The following is a 16,630-nucleotide window of genomic DNA, read 5'->3' on the forward strand; positions in this document are numbered from 1 at the left end:
CTTCCAAGAGTGGAGTCTCTTTTCCCCCAGTCCTGTCAAAGTCCTGTAATGAAATCCCTGTAGCCTTCAAAGTCTGATTCTCTATGAATTCCTCCTCCTGTTGCCAGACCCCCAGGTTGGGAAGCCTGACGTGAGTCTCAGAACCTTCACTGCAGTGGGTGGGCTTCTGTGGTGTAAGTGTTCTCCAGTTTGTGAGTCGCCCACCCAGTTATGGGATTTGATTTTATTGTGATTGTGCCCCTCCTACCATCTCATTGTGGCTTCTCCTTTGTCTTTGGATGTCTTTTATTTTGTGTTCCAGTGTCTCCCTGTCGATGATTGTTCAGCAGTTAGTTGTGATTCTGGTGCTCTCACAAGAGGGAGTGAGAGCACGTCCTTCTACTCGACCATCCTGAACCAATCTCTCTATATACCTTTTTAGTAAGATGATTTTAATTATATTTTGAAGAAAAAGACAGAAATCCTGCACTAAATTTCATCATGTTGTGTTTCTTCTGCTGGTCTAAGATGTGGAGAATGGCATAAGAGGTTGTTAAAATGACCCCAGGGTAGGATGTCAGGGCAGAAAGCCCCTGGGGGTGGGGAGGTACCCTCCATGGTCTTGACATCACCCTGAGGAGCCCCAGGAAATGGCCTTCCACATCTGTGCCTAATCCAGGACAGCCAATTTCCTCTTGCCCCCAAAGGGCAGCTTTTATACTTTCAGATCCAGAGAGACCACAAAAGGTATGGAGTGGAAGAGGGACACGGAAGGAAGAAGGGACCTGATTTCCCCTTTGGGGACTCATTGCTGTCTTACTTACCTGGGTTCATTGCTTTATTAAGGGGAGGGGGCTCCGGAATGGATTTGGAGAAATTTTTTCAACTTTATTTACCTTGAAGTTTCTAAATATATCAGAAACTATTAGCAGTGACTCTTTAAGAAAATTCAGAGATGATGATTTATTGGTCTGAGGCAAGCCCTAGCCTGGGTTATTTTGAAAATCTCCCCAGGGTCCTCAGCCAAAGTTGTGAACCATTGATTTAAAGTGAAAAATGAGGCATCATTGAGGGAGGCATTGTTCCCACCACCACTTTCCACATTGACTCCTTCACTGGACCCCCACATCCACCTCCATTTTATCCTCCTGAGAAGAGAGGAAAATCTTCCTACCTTATATTCAAGTTCAGGTCACAAGGAAGTATGTTATTTTATTGAACAGCACCCTCAGAAAACCTGAATTCTCCCTGGAAATTCCAAACCCAACTTTGGGGCTTATCGGGTGATCACACACCCTAGTGTATCCAGGATGATCCTGGTGTGTGTGGAGGTCCCAGCATCATTATTACGAGTACTCCCTTCCCCTCTCAAAAGTCTCCTGGTTAGGGCACTAGATAAACTACATTAACATTGGAAATGTAACTGTTTTACAGTTGGCCTCTGCTGTAAAAGACTCTAAGAACAAATATGGGAAGTTAACACTTTTTTCTAAACTTACCAGTAAGCAAGCCTATTCTGGCTAGGTCCTCAGAAACTCTATTCCTAACTGAAGGTTTTTCAGCTTTTATTTAGGTTTCCTTGGCTTTTGGATGTTGTTGTTGTCTTTTGCCTTAATGCTTTCCCATATATATGGCCTTCTCCCTCGTTACAGGACGTAGGAAACTTCCATAGCAGTCATGTCTTTATGACATCCGTATGGTTGCATCACTGTCATTGTCACTTTCTCAATGGACAGTTTCAAAAATATCCTGTGGCGTCACTCTTTTGGCAGTTAGCGGGGAACGAGGGGTAATGATTTACCATTTCTAGAACTCATGCCTTGCTGAGCCAGCCCCAGGGTCTGTGACAGTGATGCTGACAAGCGTTTTGAGAGGTCAGTCGCCTTTCATGGACATGCTCTCAAACTTAGCAGTATTCTCCAAGACTCTGAGTTCTCTTAATAAATCATGTCCTTAGCCCAGTTTCTATTTTCAGTCACAGCACCCTCTGCGATGACAAGTTCTGTGTGCTGAATAACTACTTTTTAAAAACTGCATCCTTTGTGCTAGTAAAATTACTCTTTAAAAATTCAAAGGGGTGAGGGCTTCCCTGGTGGCGCAGTGGTTGGGAGTCCGCCTGCCGATGTAGGGGACGCGGGTTCGTGCCCCGGTCCGGGAGGATCCCGCGTGCCGCGGAGCGGCTGGGCCCATAAGCCTATGGCCGCTGGGCCTGCGCGTCCGGAGCCTGTGCTCCGCAACGGGAGAGGCCACAACAGTGAGAGGCTCGCGTACTGCAAAAAAAAAAAAAAAAAAAAAAAAAAAAAAAAAAAATTCAAAGGGGTGATTCTCCATGTCAACATTTCAGAAAACTTTGGAAGGCAAGCCCTATCCACCTGCCCAGACTGTGAGCCTCCACAATCTTTGCCCGTGCTCCCCTCCCTACTCTGCTCATGTTGTCCTCTCCTCCCACATGGAATTTTATGCCTTCACGGTGGCCCTTCTCTGGACCTTGACCGTCTTTATCATGGTGTGCCATGGCTCATTTACTAGATCTACTTCCCACACCAGGCACTGTCCATGTGCCTGGGAGTCTGCACAGACTCTAATGAGCATCCATAAGCTCTTTTCATTCATCCAGGAAGCCCCAGGCAAGTTGTCCATGTCCCCAGGAAGCAGCTCTGCAGGCTAAACTGAGTATCAAGTCCCTGCACTGTCTCCTGCAACTATCACTATTCAGGGTGGGGACACCGGTCTGATCTGACACTCCTGTTTATATAGGTGCCTTTGATCAGTAAGCGTGGTAGGTGCATTAGTTATGAAAAATACACTTTGGTAAACCATATATTTTTAAAATACAATGTTATTAGGTTAAAATGATAAAAAAAAAAGGAGTCATTGGTAGTGAAAAAAGCTAAGGGCTAATTCTTAGAAAGCACTATTTTCCAGGTATTGTCCTGAATACTTTACATGTATCAATACCAGTAATACTCTTAATAGTCCCAGCAGACACTTCTGTTGTGCTTACCAGGGGCCCAGGCTTGTTCTCACTGATTTACATCCATTGTCTCCTTTCATCCTCACAACAAACCCTGTGAGATCAGGTCCCAGAGAGGACACGAGACACAGAGAGATTCAGTGACTTGGCAAGGTCTCCAGGCTGTGAATGGGTCAGACCCCAGCTGACCCACCTGGTGACTTGATGCTCTGGATATTTGCAGTTACGCTTCAGGGCTCCTGAATCTGCTCGTGTCATCCCTGGATTCCATTTTGTTTCTGCTACTTTCAAGCTCATGTTCTGAACGCTTCCTCTTGCTCTTCCCTTGGGGATTTTTAAATCTTGTCATTGTTTTTAAAAAAAGACTCTCTCGGGCCTCCCTGGTGGCGCAGTGGTTGAGAGTCCGCCTGCCGATGCAGGGGATACGGGTTCGTGCCCCGGTCTGGGGGGATCCCATATGCCGCGGAGCGGCTGGGCCCGTGAGCCGTGGCCGCTGAGCCTGCGCGTCCGGAGCCTGCGCGTCCGGAGCCTGTGCTCCACAACGGGAGAGGCCACAACAGTGAGAGGCCCGCATACCGAAAAAAAAAAAAAAAAAAGACTCTCTCTTTCTCCTTAATGATCTGTATGCTTTGCTACTGAAATTTTAAATTTCATTTGGTCTGGACTCTACCTCTAACTGCGTGACCTTGAGCAAGTCGGTCAACCTTTCTGAGCCTGTTTTTGACTATGGGGGGAAAAAAAGAAAGAAACCAGGCCTGATCCTGTGTGCCTGACCTCCCAGAGTTGTTTGGTAGACCCAGTGCAACAGGGGAGAATGTGCTTTTGTGCTGTGTTAATAGATCAGTCTTTTTTTATGCTATTGATTTTCTTAGCCTTTGTCTCAACGTGACTTGCCTGAGATTCCAATGTGAGATTTTAAATTAGCCTCTAAGCTTAATGACTACTATTTAGCGTTAAAGTTTTCCTTTCCAGTTTTTCCTAACTGCTGCCTGAATATTCACCCTTCTCTTTTCCAAAACTGAATGATTATGAGGGGGAGTAACGGTCTCGTCCTCAGGATATTGAATGCTATCAGGTTGTGGTCACTCTTACATGGCAGTCACCCACCCCATAACCATTCAGAATCAAGTTTGTCTCTTTACTTGCAGATTCTAAAAGACTTGGTCTTGGAGGCAATACTTTGTTCTGTCCAAAAACCTGACTTGCATGTCTCCTCCCTGCGAGGCCTGTGGTCATCCATCTCTGTATCAGGATTGGCGTTGCCCCACAGTCCCCCTGAGAAGACCTGAATAGGTGGTTTAACCGTTCTAAAAAATATTCCTGTCGTATGTGACTTTCTGCCCCTTGGAATGGCTGAGTTTGCAGGGCCCAACCTCTTGGAGCTGGTTGGTTCTAGAGAGACAGCCCCCACCCAGGGAGCTGACCACCAGGTGAATCTAGGGCTGCAGGGGAAAGTCACAGCCCTTACCTCTAAGCCTTGGCAGTTAGCACTCACTGCTTCTTTTTCTTTTCTTTCTTTTTTTTTTTTTTTTTTGTGGTACGCGGGCCTCTCACTGTTGTGGCCTCTCCCGTTGTGGAGCACAGGCTCTGGACGCGCGGGATCAGCGGCCATGGCTCACGGGTCCAGCCGCTCCGCAGCATGTGGGATCTTCCCGGACCGGGGCATGAACCCATATCCCCTGCATCAGCAGGCAGACTCTCAACCACTGCGCCACCAGGGAAGCCCACTCACTGCTTAAATTGAATACCTCTTCTATGCTTCTTAGAAATTCTGTAAGTCTTGTGGTCATGGGCACCGCCTGTTTGAAGCTTCCTCCTGGAGGGGCTCACCTCTGCCTCCTGGAACTGGACCCTCAGCCCTCTTGGACAGCTTGGGAGAAAGGAGCTGAACTGCCTTGGTGACTTCCTTCCTGCCCCTTCTCTCTAAGAGGTCTCTGCTGGCCTTGACAGCATCTCTTGCCATAGAGGGTAACCTCGGCCTCTCACCCTTTTGGCTGTGACACCCTCTCCCCACTCCCTGCAATCTTCGTGGCCAAGTGAAAAGCAAACAGAAGCCTTCCATTCCATGCAAACCTGAAGCATTTCTCCAGAGACAGTATTTCCGGAAGGGCAACGGTTGGCAGGTTGGAGGCTCCCTGGTAGTTGTTGTTTTGAAGGAGCTTCAGGGTGTTGCTGCCCCGTTCGGCTCAGACGTTCAGCTTCACTAGGCTTTCTGGAAGCAAATCAGAGCCTGGCCTCTTCCTAGAGTGCCCCTTGCCCCTTCAAGAAGTAAGTTCCTCATGTTCCCCCCACTCTGCTCACTTCCACTGTGTTGCTGGCGCAACTCTCTTGCCCCAGAGACAGTTGTTCCCATTTTCACTTCCAGCAGCCCCCTAGTCCAGTATCCTGTGCCTGAAGCCCCACCCACAGGAGCCTCCCTCAGCATCCTTTCTGCCCTGGGAGTTCTTGAGACCTGAGGGCAGAGGTTTGGCTGATAGACCTTTTATCAAACAATTGAGGCAGAAACGCTTATTTCCTGTTGTCCCAGGACTGACCATTGCTGCCGGTGGCATCGTGGCCCCCCACATTTTTGTTGGTCTCCATGAAAAATGTCCCCATTCAAGGTGTAGGCGCCTAACAGGCACTCAGGAAATGAGATCTGTATCAAAGAAAGGCAAAAAATAAACAAATGTGGGAAGATACCCTGCCAACCAGAAAGAGACAGTTGAAGGACTAAGCTTGCTTCTCAGCCTCTTTTCCTGCTCAGGGTTTGCTGTCATAGACCATCACTGATAACATCTTGAGAAGCCAATCAGCAGAGGGGTCTCATGGGGTGTGGCGTACTCCAACCATGATGACCCTTGGACATTCTCACACAGCCTGTGTTCTTGCTTTCTGCTGGCTTTTTTTTTTTTTAAAGAAGGAAGATGTCAGTCAATCCAGTCTGTCATGAGGTTAACCTACCAGGTTGAGTTTTTGACTTAAAGTTACTTTCTTTGGTTCCATATTAGAATTGGGCTTTCATAATGGATTGTGACTCACTGATCTTGCGCTCTTGTTGGAATGCCCTGGATCACTGTGTGAGAGCTTTTTCTGTACTTTCATTCTATTCTGTTCTATCATTGTAGCTGTTTAGTGCCAGTGCTACACGTTAATTATATCAGGTTTATAATAAGTTTTTAGAGCTAATTGGGTAGATATTATATATATTTCTACTTATGGATTTTTTACACATATATTCTTTCATAGTAACTCTAGAATATTTTTTAATTCCAAAAAAATCTTGTTGGAATTTGATTAGAATCACTTTAAATATATATATTATTTAGATATAAATTCTAAGATGAGAGATAATGAACATCCTTACAACATTGAGGCTTCCTATCCAGGAACATGATGTTTCTCATTTATGCACATTTTCTTCTTTTTCTCTCAAGAAAATTTTGTCAGTTCCTTCAAGTAGGCCCTGTATTGATATTTCAGGAGGTTTGGGCGTTTTGTTTCCTTGTTTGTGTGTTGTTTTTTGGGATGTGTCTGGGCTCACATAAAACGCAAAACAACTTTCTCATCTCCTGCCTAGAAGTATCACCTCCTGTCATCCTCCCAACCCTGTTCCACCTTTGCCCCATCTCATCTTAGCCCTTCCTTTCCAGATGCCTTTAGAGGGTCATGTAACATTTCCTAACCTCCTTTATAAGGAACACTCTGTCTTATCTGCTTTATCTCCTCTTTCTATCATTGACCAATTTCCTATTTTTCTCATTTCAAACAATGGACGGTCACAGACTGTCTGATCAGAGAAGTGCAATAAGGAGATGGGTGCCTGAGAAAGACTCTTAGCAAGAGTCGGATGAATGGGCTGGGGGTGAGAAGAGGCTGGAAGCAGGAGGCCCGTGGTGGGCTGCCCTGGATGGCGGGAATGAAGGACGGGGCACGAGAGGCTTTGTGGAAGAGGATGGGCAACAGTGACTCAGATACAGGACCAGGTGAAGGACGTAGTGAAGGTCACTCTTGCTGGTCTGGGCTTTGACCCTGAAAGAGGATTGAAATGGATCAGAATTGATGATGGCTAATCCCTAGACAGGACGCATGGTTCCGGGCACGGAGAACTTTGGCTTGTTCTTGCAGGCGCCGCTCCAGTTTATTGTGGGAGGGGAGGAGAGAGTTGGACAAGCCCACGTGACCCACCCCTCGTGTCGGGCAGGACAGCCGCCAAGGCACTTGAGGGGTCAGTAGCATCCAGTGGAGTCTGTTTTAATTATGAAGAAGAGCATTTAAAATACCTCTTGGATAAAATCCAGAGATTTAACAATTCAATTTCAGATATGACTTTAATTCTTATTCCTTCCTTTGCTAAGTGGTTGGAAGTGCTCTGAAAACATGTAGCATCGTTTGTGAAGATAGCTTCCCCATTATCTCAGGATGCCCAGCAGCTTGCTTCTTCCCGACTTATGAGGGGTGTGGGTGTGGTTGTGTCCGTTGGTGTGAACTGAGTTCTACTGAGAATGGGGGCAAGGACATCTCAGGCTCAGAGCCACCCCGAGTCTGTGTGGGTTGCTTGCTGCACGTGGACGCTGGCTGAGGGGGGAGGGCTGAAATCTGAACGGTGCTTCCCTCTCAAGCTGTTTGCCATGGGGCTGTGTCTCCCTGGAGGTGGGCATCTTTTTCTCATTTGCACAAAGGCTGCAGTTGGGCTGGGCCTGCTCAGGCATCTCTGCAGTCTCCTAGAATGATGGGGACTCTATAGATGGGGGGGCTAAGGGCTAATGATTCCCAGGGAACCCCTGCCTTCCCATAAATGCTTCCTGCGCTGGAGCCTGGCTGTGGGTAGTTGCCTCTCCAATGCCAGGTCCCAGGCTTCTTCCGTCTTCCATGCTTCTGTCCATGTGGCTTCCTTCCTTGTGCTCATGAGATGTCTCACTGCTGTCTCTCTGGGCCTCACATCCACATTCTAGGCAGGAAGAAGGAGGAAAGGCCAAAGGCATGGCTCACTGGGTCTATCTCTTTTTAATCAGGAAAACAAAAACCCAAACTGCCAGCCTTACCTGCCAAGGGTCCAGGGAGGTGACTGATTTCACTGACATATTACCAGCCTGAAAAAAATCAAGTCCCTGTGGTGAGCAGGGAAGAGGGAATGGATGTTGCACAGGCTCCCTGCAGCACCTGGAGGGGTGGACACCCCGCACCCCAACGTGGGCATCGCAAGTCATCACATCTGTCTTCATTGCCTGTAATCAGCATTTTGTCAAACCTTTTCTCATTCCTTTTTAGCCTTCTATACACAAAATAATATTTTAAAGTAGATTTCAGGGGCTCCTGATAAGCTTATTTGCTTAAATATATAGAAGACAAGCTTGCCCTACAGAGTGAGGGTGCATTTATGCCGCGTGTCCCTGGGAGCTCACAGTTCCAAGCCGACGAGCACACCCATAGGAATGGTTCCTCCTGGCTACCAGGCGGCCAAACAGCTGGGATGCTTTTGGTTATTTTCTTCATGAAGAAATTGTAATTTATTCCCAAATGCATATCTAAGGACCTAAAATAGAATGTTAGCAATTGAGTTCGGAAGGGCTCAGTAGGACGTAAGGGCCGCAGCCGTTTTTCCTAGCCAGCTCCCAACCTCCTGTGCTACAGCGACCAGCTTCCCTGGGCGGCGCAGCTGCTCCCAGGCCCAGCCAGGTTCCCTTCCTCAGAGGAGAGGCTGAGGCCTCAGCACAGGAGGCCGTCCTTGAGCAGCTGTCAGCTGCTCAGCTGGGGCCTGCCTGCAGGGGGGTTCTGAGCAGCTGATTCATGGAGCTCCCCCATATGGCTCCCAAACCTCCAGCTTCATCCCTGGCAGTTCCCTGGAACTAGACAAAGGCACTTCTCCTCTCCTTATATTCTCTCCCAGCCCCAGGCTAGTCCTAGACAGTCTTGAGGGTCCAGCTCAGGTGGCAGCTTCTCCAGACCCTAACCCCCTCCACCACCAGGGGCGTTAGTTACCCCACAGCTGGGTCCCTCACACGGTGAGCACACCCCGTCACTGTGCTGGACGGGTCTTACCCATCCTCGTCACCCCAGCCTTGTTTCATGAATCAAAATCATCATCCTCGGGCTTCCCTGGTGGCGCAGTGGTTAGAGTCTGCCTGCCAGTGCAGGGGACACGGGTTCGTGCCCTGGTCCGGGAAGATCCCACACGCCGCGGAACGGCTGGGCCCGTGAGCCATGGCCACTGAGCCTGCACGTCCGGAGCCTGTGCTCCGCAATGGGAGAGACCACAACAGTGAGAGGCCCGCGTACCGCAAAAAAAAAAAAAAAAAAAAATCATCATCCTCCCAGCCCTGGGGCCTCAAGGGAAGCTGTGCAGCACAGGGAGCTTGCTGGCCAGCCCCCCTCCACCTGTCCCGGTTGCCACCTGCCCTTGACTTCCCGAGAGCTGAAGGGGAAAGCTGGGAGCCTTGTCACAGCTCTGGGCAGAGGTGAGCATTGGCTCAGCACCTCACACCCTTCCTGGCTTCTGGCCATGTGCCAGCCCGGGGCTGGCCGCAGGGACTGCCCCGAGGATGCCAGGCCAGCAGGGAGGCCACATACATCAGGGCTCTGTGGGGACATGGTCCCCCTCCTCGGCCTCTTTGCTAGTTTATCCCTCACTCCTCTTCACCCACCCACTGGGCAGCTGCCCAGATGGCTGAGTGTAGCAGGAGAGGCGGAAGTACTCAGGTGTCAGGGCGGAGGATGTTGGAATGATGAGGGGAGCCCCTGAGATGCCGGATTCCCTTCTGGCTCCCGTCTCCTCGGTGCGCGGACCAGCTTTCTCCATCTCTGGGCACACACCACACGCTCCAGGGCCAACCAAGGCACATTCCGACACCTCGCAGCCTGCAGGAAGGGAACTCTGAGAGGTTTGAGTTTTGTTTCCACTGCCTCTATGGAAAAAAAACAGGGTTTTTTTTTCCTTCCAAAATATCACATTTTTCCCAATTGAAGGCAAATCAATTTTATTTTGTAACGTGTCTGACTCGCGAAGTTCCATTGCTGCCCTGCTCTTGGCGGCCTCTGGGAACTAATCCCTGATCTCTGCTGTGCTGAGAGGTAGCCAGTCCTTCCCTGAGCTAAACTGAGGGCATTTGTTTTCACGTCTAAGTAAGTTGTGAGTTTGCTTTTAATAGAGGACCAAAGATGATGCATTAATCTTGGATTCTCCTTATTTTATCACAAGAAAACTGCTGCAGATGGAAAAAAGCAGGAGATCATCGTCCTGGATTCCAAGAGGAGCAATGCTATTAATATTGGTCTGACAGTGCTCCCCCCTCCAAGAACGATTAAGATAGCCATTCTGAATTTTGATGAATATGCCTTAAACAAAGAAGGGATTGAGGTAAGGGGAGCTCCGTGCAGTGTTATTTGTGTTCTGTGATACGTTGCATATGTAAACAGTACTGTGTCCAATGTGACTTTCTCCACAGGGTGGCTTGCCATTTTTCTGTCTCAGCCAGATTCTGAATAATGTTAATAATTCTCACATCTTGTTTTTTAACTTCTGGGGGGAAAGCAGCCCCACTTTGCCTAGGAAATTCAGAGATCCTCACTCTCTGGTTCATTTAACTTCCTTCTGACCACATTCCGCCTACCTCGATGTGGAAGAATTTGACAACTTCCACGGGGGTGGGGCTGGGATGCCTTCTTTCACATCATTTCAAACCAAATACGTTTAATGAACAGTCTCAAAAGTAGGGTTTTCCATACGTGCTCACTCCGTATTAGTGGATTTGTTTCTCTCTTGGCACCCTTTGGGGTGTGTAGAGATGGGTTTCATTTGATCAGCTGGAGAACCCAAGCCAACTGAGTCTGCAGCATTTGTTAATCTGAGTGGCACAAGTGGAGAGAGATTGGGTGCCTTGGCTGTGACTACATGGCTGGCAGGCGGCCCAGCTGGCGCCACAGCTCCCCTGCTCTGCCAGGGTCCAGTGCCCTTCCACCAGGCCCTGCTCACCCTCCGCTGTGGGCTGGTGCCTGTCTGTAGGAAGTTAAATCTCCTGTTCTTATAACAGAGAAAGAGTGAGTGAAACCAATGGCTCAGCCCACCGATTCCTACAGACGGGTGGATGGCCTGGAGGCCCACTGGGTCAGAGTGGGGATCTGAGGACACTGCTTCATGACGTTGGGTGACACCCACCCCATCCTTCTATTGGCAAAGAGCCCTGGATTCCTTTAAAGGCTCTCCATATTTGAGATTCCTTCATACCCAGTCTTATTTGAAAACCTCGAGAGTGAAGGAAGCCAATGAAGGCTGGATGCAGTGAGGGAGAGCGGGCTTTGGCAGGAGAGTTGAAAGTGAGGGAGGCCTGGGGGGCTGTGCCGGACGCGTCTCCAGCCCTGAGTGTGGTAGGGGGCAATGGGGCCCATGGGGCAAAGTGATGCCTGAACCCAGGAAGACAGCCGTGCCTTTGTGCTTTGGAAAGCAGAGACCTCCACAGGAAAAGCCGTGTTCCAGAGGTTTGTACTGGATTGAGTACAAACTTCAAAATCCATGCCTACCCGGAACCCCAGAATGTGACCTTATTTGGAAATAGGGTCTTTGCAGACATGATCAAGTTGAGATAAAGTCATCCTGGATTGGGGTGGGTCCTACTCCACTGGCTGATATCCTTCTAAGAAGAGGGAAGTTTGGACATAGACACAGAGAGGGGAATGCCATGGGAACACTGAGGATACACAGGAAGACACACAGAACAGAACACCGTGTGATGATGGAGGCAGAAATTGGAGGGAAGCGTTTACAAGCCAAGGGACATGAAGGACTGCCGACAACCACCAGAAGCGAGGACAAAGCAAGGAAAGATCCTCCCCTCGAGTCTTCAGAAAGAGCATGGCCCTGCCGACACCTTGATATTAGACTTCTAGTCTCTCAAACGGTGGGAGAATAAATTTCCTTTGTTTGGAACCCCTGCGTTTGTGATGCTTTGTTATGGCAAACCTAGGAAACCAGTACGAGGCCTAAGCAACTCTGCCCTGAGAAACACACACACAGCCTGTGCCAGGAGCAGGTACGATGAGGGAAATGCACTTCCATCTGGCTGGAGAGGAGGTGGAGCCCGAGCCCTGGACTCAGGCCATGCAACACAGCAGGTCAACAGAGCCAGGGAGTGAGGGCACGTGGCAGAACGGGGAGGGTGTAAAAAGGAGAGAGCAGGTGACAGTAGGCAAATACAGAGAGGGACACTGAGGCAGCTGCCAGACAGCGAGAAAGAAGGGGGCAGGCCCAGCCTCAGTGTGAGGCACCTCCACCCTGGGACGCACAGAGCAGCAAGAGAGAAGGGCATTGGGCAGGTGAGAGCTGCCAAGCGGGACGAACCAAGTGCAAAGTGTCTCTCACATGGGACAGAGTAGTAGGCCCTAGCGCACGTCCTGGCCATCCTGTTTACTTCACAGGATCTTTTAAACACTGCAAAAGCTTCAGATTCGTACATAGGCTCCAAATGCAGCCAGGGCCAGCTTGATTGAAGGAAAAAATGACAACTTCCCCTTTTAAAAATATTTCCCCTTATTGCCATGAGAACTTGAAAGTCCATCAGGAGAGGTAGATGCCTTCGGTTTTGCCTCTTTTCTTTCCTGAAATGTCAGTCTCCCTGGGTGGGGAGAGTTTCAGATACAATAAGTTACTTAGATTTTAGAATGAATCAAATTATTTTTTCCTTTTCTGACTGGTTTCCAGCTGAGCACCTTTTCAATCCAGGAAGGGATGATGATAGGTACAGTAATGATGACGGATGTAGGAGCAGCACAGCACTAAACTTGACTTTCCTAGGTTTCCTCCTGTGGGCCAGACACCAGGTAGGTGCTTCACACGGATGCTCATCAGAACCTTACTAGGTACATACTATTATGTTCTTCATCTTAAAGATGAAGAGGGTGAGTTCCAACGTTGGTCTGTGTCCAAGCTCACAAGCCAGTAAGAGGTCGAGCTGAAATATGATTTCTAGAGCCTGAGTCTGAAGTGCAATCCACAGGCCAGCCCTGGTGGCAGCCAGCCCAGGTGGGCTGTCTGGGCCTGGGCTCACGCACCGAAAAGAACAAGAGGGAATCTGAAAGGGGAGTGAGAAGATGCTTGAGGCAACGCAGTCCGCATCACAGCGCTGCCTATGGTTTTCCTCTGGGAGTAGCTGGCATATGAAATGAGGTACAGTGAGAGGACACAGCCATAGAAAACAGTGCCTATCCCTTCCTGAGAGCTTATTGTGTCATGAGTGCTCGGTAAATTCATATATAGTCACAAGACATGGAGTTACACATTTTTACCACAGTTTTTGTTGAAAGCAAGGTTTATCAACTGGCACTATTGCCATTCTGGACTGGACAGTTCTTTATTGTGGGAGCTGCCCTGTGCATTGTAGGGGGTTCAGGATCCCTGGCCTCTTCCCACAAGATGCCAGTGGCACCCATCCAGGGGTGACAACCAAAAATGTCTCTTAGACTTCATCAATATACCCTGGGGACAGAATCACCCTGATTGAGAACCCCTCATCTGAAGCTGCCTGGGCAAATCCAGAGACTGTATATTTTCAACTCTTGTCAGCTGTAGCTGAGAATCCAGAAGAAACCAGTCCTTGTGGGGAAGACAGAACCCAGGCCCTCCCAGCTGTTACCTGCTGTCTCTGGCCACTGATCCCAGGGGCCCAAGGGGTAGAGATGGTCTTCATCCAAGTTCAGAGCTACTCCCCCAAAGCTTATTGTCTAAGCTTGTTGCTCAAGAGTTACGTCAGGGTTGAGAAGAGATGTAAGTTGTGTCCTTACAGATCTTCACTAATATGATTTCCAGCTTATGCCCAAATGGCCTTTTGCCAAACCGTCTGCTTCTTGGATGCAGGCCCTGTAGCGTGGCACCACGGCTTAATGGGGTCATTCGAAACGAAACCTCTGTGTACCTGGACGTGATTAGGATGTATTCACTGACATCCTGTTTGTCAACCCCATGTTTTGTATTTGGTTCATCATGAAAACCCATGGGAGTAAGTAACTTCATGAAGGAAGTAGTTTTTCATAAGAGTATTAAGCTTTAGAATATGATTTGGGAGCATCTCTAAGTATTATTAATGATATTTTCCCAAGTAAAACATCTCTGAGGTATCACAGATGGAAGTAGGAAGGGTTTTCATTTTTCTCCTTGCTTTTCTCATTTTTAGAGTCTGTGTTTACTCAGAGGGTAACACAATTGAATGGCTCCAAATGACATTTAACTTGGCCCTGCTTGGCTGCCAGGCCAGTCAGCATCCTAGAAACAGAATTTCCCTTTGGCCACCTGTACAAAACTACAGTATCTTCTCACGCAGTTTGTGTTGGGGAACCCCGTCCACAGGTCCCTGAGTGAGCGCTGGACACGCGCAGATGAGCCTGAGCGCAGGAGCCCATCAGTGGGTCCACAGTGCCAGGAATCAGAATGTCCCAGTGACTGGGCACCTTAGCCGCACTGGTAGTTTGTGGAATCGCCATGAGCATGGAAGTAGTGCTAGAAAGTAGGAGGAGCCCCTGGGTGGTTCTCCAGCACTTCCTTGGTTGATCCAGCTTAGCTTCAGGCACTGCATCTTTATCTGTAACTTGGTGCATAATTTCTGCCTTACATGCCTCACTTGAGTAATCATAAGAAGGAAAGAAGAGAGTATCAAGAAATAAACTTGAGAAGTTAACTAAAAAAAAAAAAAAAAAAAAAGCCCCTCCCTGAGATGAAGTGCATGAAGAGAATACCATTGTCTCATGAGACTGCAAGTTGCATCCAAACTAGCCTCAGCCATAAAGGCTCCAAGTTTCTGCTGTTAGAATCTCATCCAGAGTCATAGCCAGGGTTCTGTTCAGGAGATATGGGGATACATGTATATGTATAGCTGATTCAATTTGTTATAAAGCAGAAACTGACACCATTGTAAAACAATTATACTCCAATAAAGATGTTAAAAAAAAAGAACTCACAAGACATGATAATTACTTAGCATGGTCTCATCTGCAGGTGAATGAGATGGCCAAACCCCAAAGCATTTGGGTCCATAAAAAATAAGTATGACTTATGAATTTTCATCTGAAATATGATCTTCAGATACAAAAGCAAGCATACTTAAAGCAGTGCTGGAGAAACACTGTCTGGAAGAAAGCAAAAAAAACACTGAGATTATTATGTCATGGGCCTGTTTGATGTTTTTCTCCCTGTGAAACCAAATGGTCATCACAGAAACATCAGTAAATCTACTGACATGGTAAAGAGCAAATTAAAGGTATGCTCATTCCCTTGTCATTCTGCTCATGGAAAAAAGGGGCCATCACCTCATAGGAGGTAGCGTTGACCTCCTGTCCCCCTGTCTTACGGCTATTTTTATTGTCAGTGATGTGTAAAAAAGAAGTAAAATAAGCTGGCAGATGGTAACCTCATAAATCTTCAGTAGTGAACAAGTGGTTTAAATTAGAGAAAGGAAAAACAAAGGAGTGTTTGATTACTTTCCCAAAGGAAAAAAGCAAACAAAAATCATCCCAGGAAAATGCCTTCTGAAGAAGGGGGAAAAGCGTTGACAACTTTATATTTCGGAATTCTTGTACATGCTTAAAACAATTTGAGCATTAAGAAAATTAAAATACAAATTCTTAGTTAAGTTTTTCTTTTGAAAAACAGTTAAGTTCAAATGCTGGGTGTTTTGGAAGAAGTGACATCTGCTTGGATTGTTTTGGTCCTTTTTAAATGCCATCTATGTGGACAGGTGGGATCAGTAGCATCAGCCTGTGGGAGAACAAGGAGGATTGTCACTGAATGTCTCCCCGATGCTCCATTCCACCCACATAATCTGTGTTTGGGGCCGTAATGAAGAGGATGTTGGGAGAAGAGGTATCTAGGGCTCACCACCAGTGACCTCACTCTGACCACAGCCCCAAACAGGTCTTCAATACAGTTTGTCATCCCTGGCTTCTGATAAACTCCTGAGACAGCCCTCCCTGATAACGCTTTCAGAAGCCTGGGACAACTACTAACTACCCCACCCAGATACATCCTAAGGCACAATCATGTAGATATCTGCATGTTTGCTGATTCTGGTGTCAAGTGTCCAGTCTTTTATTTTGGCTTTTTTTTAAATTAATATAGAGTAAAGTTGACTTTTGGAGGGGGTCCAGGTCTACTGAGTTTTAAAACATATATAAATTCATGCAATGACCACTGTAGTCAAAATTCAAAACAGTCCCATCTCCCAAAAAAGCTCTTGTGCTGTCCCTTTCTAGTCACACCCTTAACCCACCCCTAGCCCCTGTTAATGACTGATTGATTCTCATCACTATGGTTTTGTCTTTCCGAGAATGTCATACACATGGAATCATACAGCGAGTACCTTTTGAGATTGGCTTCTTTCACTCAGCGTGATCGATGCCTCTGAGATTCATCCAAGTCGCAGTTTGTATCTACAGTTGGTCCCTTTTTATTGCTGAGTATCATTGCATTGTAGGGATGTACCACTGGCTGTTTGTAAATATAAATATTCACCCGTTGAAGAATATTTAGCTTGGTCCAGTTCATAGCAGTTATGAATAAAGCTAATACAAATACTCATGTACAAGTTTTTGTGTGAATACTGTTTTAATTTTTCTAGGGTAAATACAAACGGAATTGCTAGGTCATGTGATAACTCTATGTTTAATCTTTTGAGGAACTGTAACTTGTCTCTTCATTCTCTTAACAGTGTCTTTCAT

The 16,630-nt window shown here is 47.5% G+C and overlaps 1 protein-coding gene across 8 annotated transcripts in view; it reads left to right on the top strand.

The window, feature by feature from the left end:
• FHOD3 (formin homology 2 domain containing 3) overlaps window positions 1-16,630 on the top strand; it is a 503,602-nt gene that overhangs the window by 432,338 nt on the left and 54,634 nt on the right. For all 8 annotated transcript variants that reach the window (XM_060118615.1, XM_060118618.1, XM_060118622.1 and 5 more), the window contains one exon: window positions 10,131-10,289. In XM_060118615.1, coding sequence (XP_059974598.1) covers window positions 10,131-10,289 — 159 coding nt within the window. The remainder of the gene's footprint in view (window positions 1-10,130; window positions 10,290-16,630) is intronic.

This window comes from Mesoplodon densirostris, chromosome 15, assembly GCF_025265405.1.
Source record: "Mesoplodon densirostris isolate mMesDen1 chromosome 15, mMesDen1 primary haplotype, whole genome shotgun sequence".
NCBI lineage: Eukaryota > Metazoa > Chordata > Mammalia > Artiodactyla > Ziphiidae > Mesoplodon > Mesoplodon densirostris.